The 5,688-nt window shown below is 42.2% G+C and overlaps 1 protein-coding gene across 2 annotated transcripts; it reads right to left on the bottom strand.

The window, feature by feature from the left end:
- Nucleotides 1–581: 581 nt before the first annotated feature.
- LOC102888700 (periphilin-1-like) lies at nt 582–1,760 on the bottom strand. 2 transcript variants are annotated; one of them, XM_025041271.1, is made up of 3 exons: nt 1,685–1,760; nt 1,290–1,525; nt 582–1,205 (listed from the first exon to the last, which is right to left on the bottom strand). In XM_025041271.1, the coding sequence occupies exons 1-3, from the start codon at nt 1,758–1,760 to the stop codon at nt 582–584; spliced, it is 936 nt and encodes a 311-aa protein (XP_024897039.1). The 2 variants fall into 2 exon arrangements, with proteins under 2 accessions (XP_024897039.1, XP_024897038.1); XM_025041270.1 differs by having other exon boundaries at nt 1,290–1,760.
- Between the last annotated feature and the right edge of the window lie 3,928 nt (nt 1,761–5,688).

Raw genomic sequence — 5,688 nt, forward strand, 5'->3', positions numbered from 1 at the left:
ACTTGCTATCATTGACTATGAAATGCAAAAACAAACAAACAAAAACCAAAACTATAAATGTTTAAGTGGGATGATCTCCGAAAATTACACTAGTGTGACCAAACAAATGATCACATACTATGGAATACTACAGAACATGAGTAAGTTGTTGCTCTCCAGGACATAAGAACTAATAACTAATTTACCCATCATATTGGTGGCGACGGGGGTAGAGGGTGGAGTATGGATTAGGAGGCTCTACATGTAGATTAAAAAAATTCCAATTAAAATATCTTAAACTATTTTAAACATTTATTTAATATTGGAAAGGTAGTCAACTATCATAAAGTATTTCTCTTTATCAAAAGTTCCACATATTAAGGATTTATGCAATCCAGGGGGAAAAAAACTAGAAATATGTTGTTGCCTGAGCAAGTAATCTTCTAAAAAGTCTCTCCAAAATCTTGACTAGAAGTGTCATACTCTGCGATGAAATGCTTCAATTCTTCAACACACCGCTGACCTATTTCATATAAATTCTGTTTCAGTGCAAACTGTATAGGCTTTTCTAATGAAGGATCTTCTAAAAAGGAAGTAATCTTCTAAAAAGTCTCTCCAAAATCTTGACTAGAAGTGTCATACTCTGCGATGAAATGCTTCAATTCTTCAACACACCGCTGACCCATTTCATATAAATTCTGTCTCAGTGCAAACTGTATAGGCTTTTCTAGTGAAGGATCTTTTTCAACCAACATTTTTACAACCATCGCGAAAGTTTCACAGTCCTGTTGGTAAACTTGTTCGATCATTTTGGTTTTTGCTGCTATTGCTTTATAGCGACTGCTTAGCCGACCGTCTTCAAATAATTCTATGCCATCTGTTGTTTTTGACTCAGGTCTTTCTGGCTGGTCAATGAACAGTGGTGCCGTGGATCCCGCCTTGTCATACTCATAAATTTCAGGTACGTTACTTTCACCTGCCTTCTCTAGCTTTTCAGCAGCCCACTTGCTTGCAGCATCAGTAAGTGACTTTTCGGTTACCCTACTGGGTTTGTCTAACACCTTTGATGAAGGTACCGCTGAAGAATTTGACGATGCGCATCTTGATGTTTTCGAAGAATGAACAGGTCTTTCTTTACTTCTATCCTGAGACCGATGGAAAAAGGAAGTTTTGCTTCTTCCTGACGAGTAGCTCCTACTATTGACACTGGAGCGAGATCTGGGGTCCTTTTGACCCACGGGAGAGCCTCTGAAAAAAGGCTCCTTTCGACCAGCGGGAGAGCCTCTGAAAAAAGGCTCCTTTCGACCAACGGGAGAGCCTCTGAAAAAAGGCTCCTTTCGACCAATGGGAGAGCCTCTGAAAAAAGGCTCCTTTCGACCAACCGGAGAGCCTCTGAAAAAAGGAATTTCTCTTTTATGAGGAGATCGGCCTCTCACATACCATGAACCGTAGAAACTTTTTCTTTTAAAGCCGCCTCTCATGCCCCTGTATCCAGGCTGACGACTTGAAGAGTGATCATCTCTTGACCAATTATAGCCAGATTTATCTCCTCTGTGAGGTGGACCACTTCTTCGATCACGAGAAAAACGGCGGCCGTCGCCATACTCTTGGTAATCAACATGGCGGTAATATCTACCGTAGAACCCTTCACCGGGTCTGTCTAGCAGTGGTTTCTTTGGCACAATATTAATTAGATTGCGGTAGCCTTCAATGGGGTGACTTTGAGGAGGTACTCGTTTTCGTGGAAGTCTTTCATAGTCACATCGTCCCTCAGACCACATTTCATCACTTCCGTAAGCCGATCTTGGGCGGTAACCAAGGATAACCGGGATCTGAAACATGGTAGTTTCGGCAGGCCACAAATTTGCCAAAAGAATTAGTCCCAGCTGTCCTTTGTGGACGCAGAAATTCAGCTGTGCCCTGGTTGGTTAGAGTCCTGGTCTGTGTGCGAAAGTCCGGACTACAGGAAGACGCAGTAAATGTGGCGGTCAGCTCGTCGCGGCTCTGGAGACAGGCAGTTGGGCGCGCGCAAGGACGTCAGAAAAAGCGCCGCCCTCCGAGGTCAGAGGCTAACGAGAGCCGGGAAGAGTCATTCCTGTTGCTACCTTCGCGCAGCGGCGCCTGACGCCTCCCGGTACCTGTGATGCCAAGACTACTGTGAGGGACGGTGAGGGACGGTGAGGGGCGGCGAGGGGCGGCGAGGGGCGGCGAGGGGCGGAGCAAGGGGCGGCAAGGGGCGGCGAGGGGCAGAAGAATCGGGGTTGAGCCCCAATTGACGAAATCCTATCTTTAGACGTAACCTGTGCTCCCCGTTGCAGTCTTGTACATCCAATTGCCTCTTTGCATGTCTGTTAGGAAGCTAGAACTTTATGTCCAAAACAAAACTTTTGATTTCTATCTTGACCCAAATCCTGCTTCTCTCCTAATCTCTCCCAACTCAGCTAATAACATCACTGCTTATCCAGTTGCTCAAGCTAAAAATCCTCTATTCCCCTCTTTTTCTTTCTTATCCATCAGCAATTTCTGTTGATTCTGCCTCCAAAGCACATGCTGAATCCTTCCATTGCTATTCATCGCCAGTGTTATTACTCTAATCAAAGCTGCCACTATCTCTCATTTTGAACTAGCTATTAACTAGTCTCCCGCTTCTACTCGTCCTCTCTACGGTCCACTCATCGCAGCAGTTTTTTAAATAATAATTTTTCATTTTTCACTTATAGTTGGGATACAATATTATATTAGTTTCAAGTGTACAACATAGTAATTAGAGATCTATATAACTCACAAAGTGATCGCCCCACTAAATCTAGTACCTAGCTGACACCAGACATATTTATTACAATATTTTTGACTATATTCCTTATGCTATACTTTATATATCCATGACTATTTTGTAATTACCCATTTGTACATCTTAATCCCATTCCCCCTTTTCACCAATGTCCCGCGACCCTCTCCCATCTGGTAACCCTCAAAATGTTCACTGTATCTATGAGTTTGTTTCTGTTTTATTTGTTTATTTTGTCCTTTAGATTCTACATGTATGTGAAATCATATGGCATTTGTCTTTATCTGACTTCACTCAGCACAATACCCTCTAGGTCCATCATGCAATATCTTTTCCCATCCCTTTACTTTTAGTCTCTGTGTGTCTTTTAATCTGAAATGAGTCTCTTGTAGGCAGCGTATGTCAGAGTCTTGTTTTCTTATCCATTCAGCCACCCCATCTTTTGATTGGAGCATTTATTCTTTTTCATTTAAATTATTTGTTGATAGATATGTAGTTATTGCCATTCTTTATTTAGGTTTATCTTTATTTGGGTTTATCTTTTTAAGGGCTCTCTGAGCTTCCTGCGGTTGTAAGTCTATTTCCTTCACCAGGTTAAGGAAGTTTTCCATCATTATTTTTTCAAATAGATTTTCAACGTCTTGCTCTCTCTTTTCTCCTTCTGGAACCCCTATGATGCAAATGTTGTTACACTTGATGTTGTCCCATAGTCTCCTTAAATTATCTTCATTTTTTTGGATTATTTTTTCTTGTTGCTGTTCTGATTGGATGTCCTCTGCTACCCCATCCTCTATATCTGTGAGTCAATCCTTCTCGTCATCCACTCTGTTGATTCCCTCTAATGTGCTCTTCATGTCAGATATTAGTCAGATAGTATATTCTTCATTTCTGACTGGTTCCCTTTTATAATTTCTATTTCCATTTTTATATTTTTAAAAATCTTTTTGTTAAAGTTCTCACCGAGTTCATCTATTCTTCCCATAAGTTCATCGAGCATCCTGATAACAAGTGTTTCGAATTCCGCTTATGGTAGATTGCTTGACTCCACTTCATTTAGATATTTTTCTGGTGCTCTGTTCTCTGCTCTCATGTGGGGCATGCTTCTTTGTCTCCTCCTTTTGGCTGCCTTTCTGTGTCTGTTTCTATGCATTATGTAAAGCTCCTAAGTCTCTCGGTCTTAGTAGTGTGGCTTTGTGCAGTTCAGTGGCACAGTCCTGAGAGGGGTCCAGCTGCAGGCCAAGTATAGTTGTAGCCTGTGCCCCTCTGGGGACACCTGGTAACAGTCAGCAAGCAATGCACAGATAGCTCCCACACATGCCATGCTTATAGTTACTTCAAGAGGCTAAACCAGAAACCAATGCTGGTTGCTCCCAGTGTGTGTCTTGGAGTACTGGTCACACCAAGGACACCACTGGATGTAGCTTGGGTAAGGCCACAAGTTTGGAGGGGTAGAGTTTCAGGGAGTCCTCTGGATGGAGTGACCTCTGTTATCTGGTTTGATGGTGGCTCAGCTATGGCAGCACCTGCATCTGCATGCTGGGAGGGCTCAATCAAGGATCAGTGGGTACCCCTCGCACTTCTTCCCAAGAGAGAGCCTCCCCTCCAGCACTCATCACGAAGCCCTACAACTCAGTGTCCCCCCATATGTACCTGGTGGCCCCCTGAGCAGCTGCCCCTAGCACTGGAGCTCAGGGCGAGCGAGTCCGTCACCATGAAAGTCCAGTCGTGGTTGCAGTCTCTTTGAGAGGAACATCTGCACCTGCCAGTTGCATCTGCTGTAGCCTCTGTCTCGCTCAGCACACATGGGACTAGGCAGTCTCGTGTCTCTGCCCCCTTCTATCATTCCAAGGTGATTTTTTAATTCTCTCCCTAGTTGTAGGGCTTCTGTTTATCCAGACCCCAGGTGACTTTTCTTGCTCTTTGCTCCATACTTTTGTCACAATTTTGGTGTGGTCGCAAGAGGAGATGTACAAAGCCTCTACCCTCTATGCCATCTTGACTGGGACCTCCAGGAGTTTATGTTTTAAAGTGCACACCAGGTTATGTTAGTCATCTGCTTAAAATCTTCCAGTAGTATCACTCCATATTTAGAATAAAATTCAAACTCCCTACCATGGTTTATAAGGCTCTATGTGATCTGACCACTGATTCCATCTTTCACTTAAGCTGTTATCACTCTTGCCTTGCTATTATATAACAGCCATACTGGACTATTTTTTTCTCTATAAAACACCACACTCATACCTGATTTAGGATTTTTGATTTTGCTATTCCCTTTGCCTAGAAGACTCTTCCCCTTCATGGGTTTGTTTTTGTAAATAAAGTTTTATTATAACACAGCCATGTTCATCTGTTTACTACTGACAATAGCTGCTTCTGTGCTACAGAAGGTAGAGTTCAGTAGTTGAGACATATCAAATGACCCACAAGCACTTTAAGCAAGTTTGCCAAACCTGGCTGAATCTTTGCATGGCTGTCTCCTTATTTAGGTTCTTGTGCTAATATCACTCCCTCATAGAGACATGCCCTCTCTCCCACCTCAGTCACTCTTTTACATCATCCTCTTCATTTCATCATAGCACATCTCTAAAATTATCTTATTTGTTTGATTGAATATTGTTTGTTCACTTCACTAGACTGTAAGTTTCTCTGTCATATTCCCTGCTGGATCCCTAGGTTCTGGCACTGTATCAGTCATACAATAGGTCCTCAATAAATATATGGTGTATAAATTAATATATGAATGTAGATAGGACATCAAGTTGTTTACAAAACAATGGTTCACGTTAGTACTTCATATACATATAGCCATAGAGTTTATTTAGATCTAGTTTATAAGATCTAGTTTGTATGCTCAAGGAAGAAAAAAACTCTCAAAATAAAGATACATGAACATTAAAAGATCAATGAAGAATCAATGT

The sequence above is a fragment of the Pteropus alecto genome, unplaced genomic scaffold (genome assembly GCF_000325575.1).
Source record: "Pteropus alecto unplaced genomic scaffold, ASM32557v1 scaffold139, whole genome shotgun sequence".
Lineage (NCBI taxonomy): Eukaryota > Metazoa > Chordata > Mammalia > Chiroptera > Pteropodidae > Pteropus > Pteropus alecto.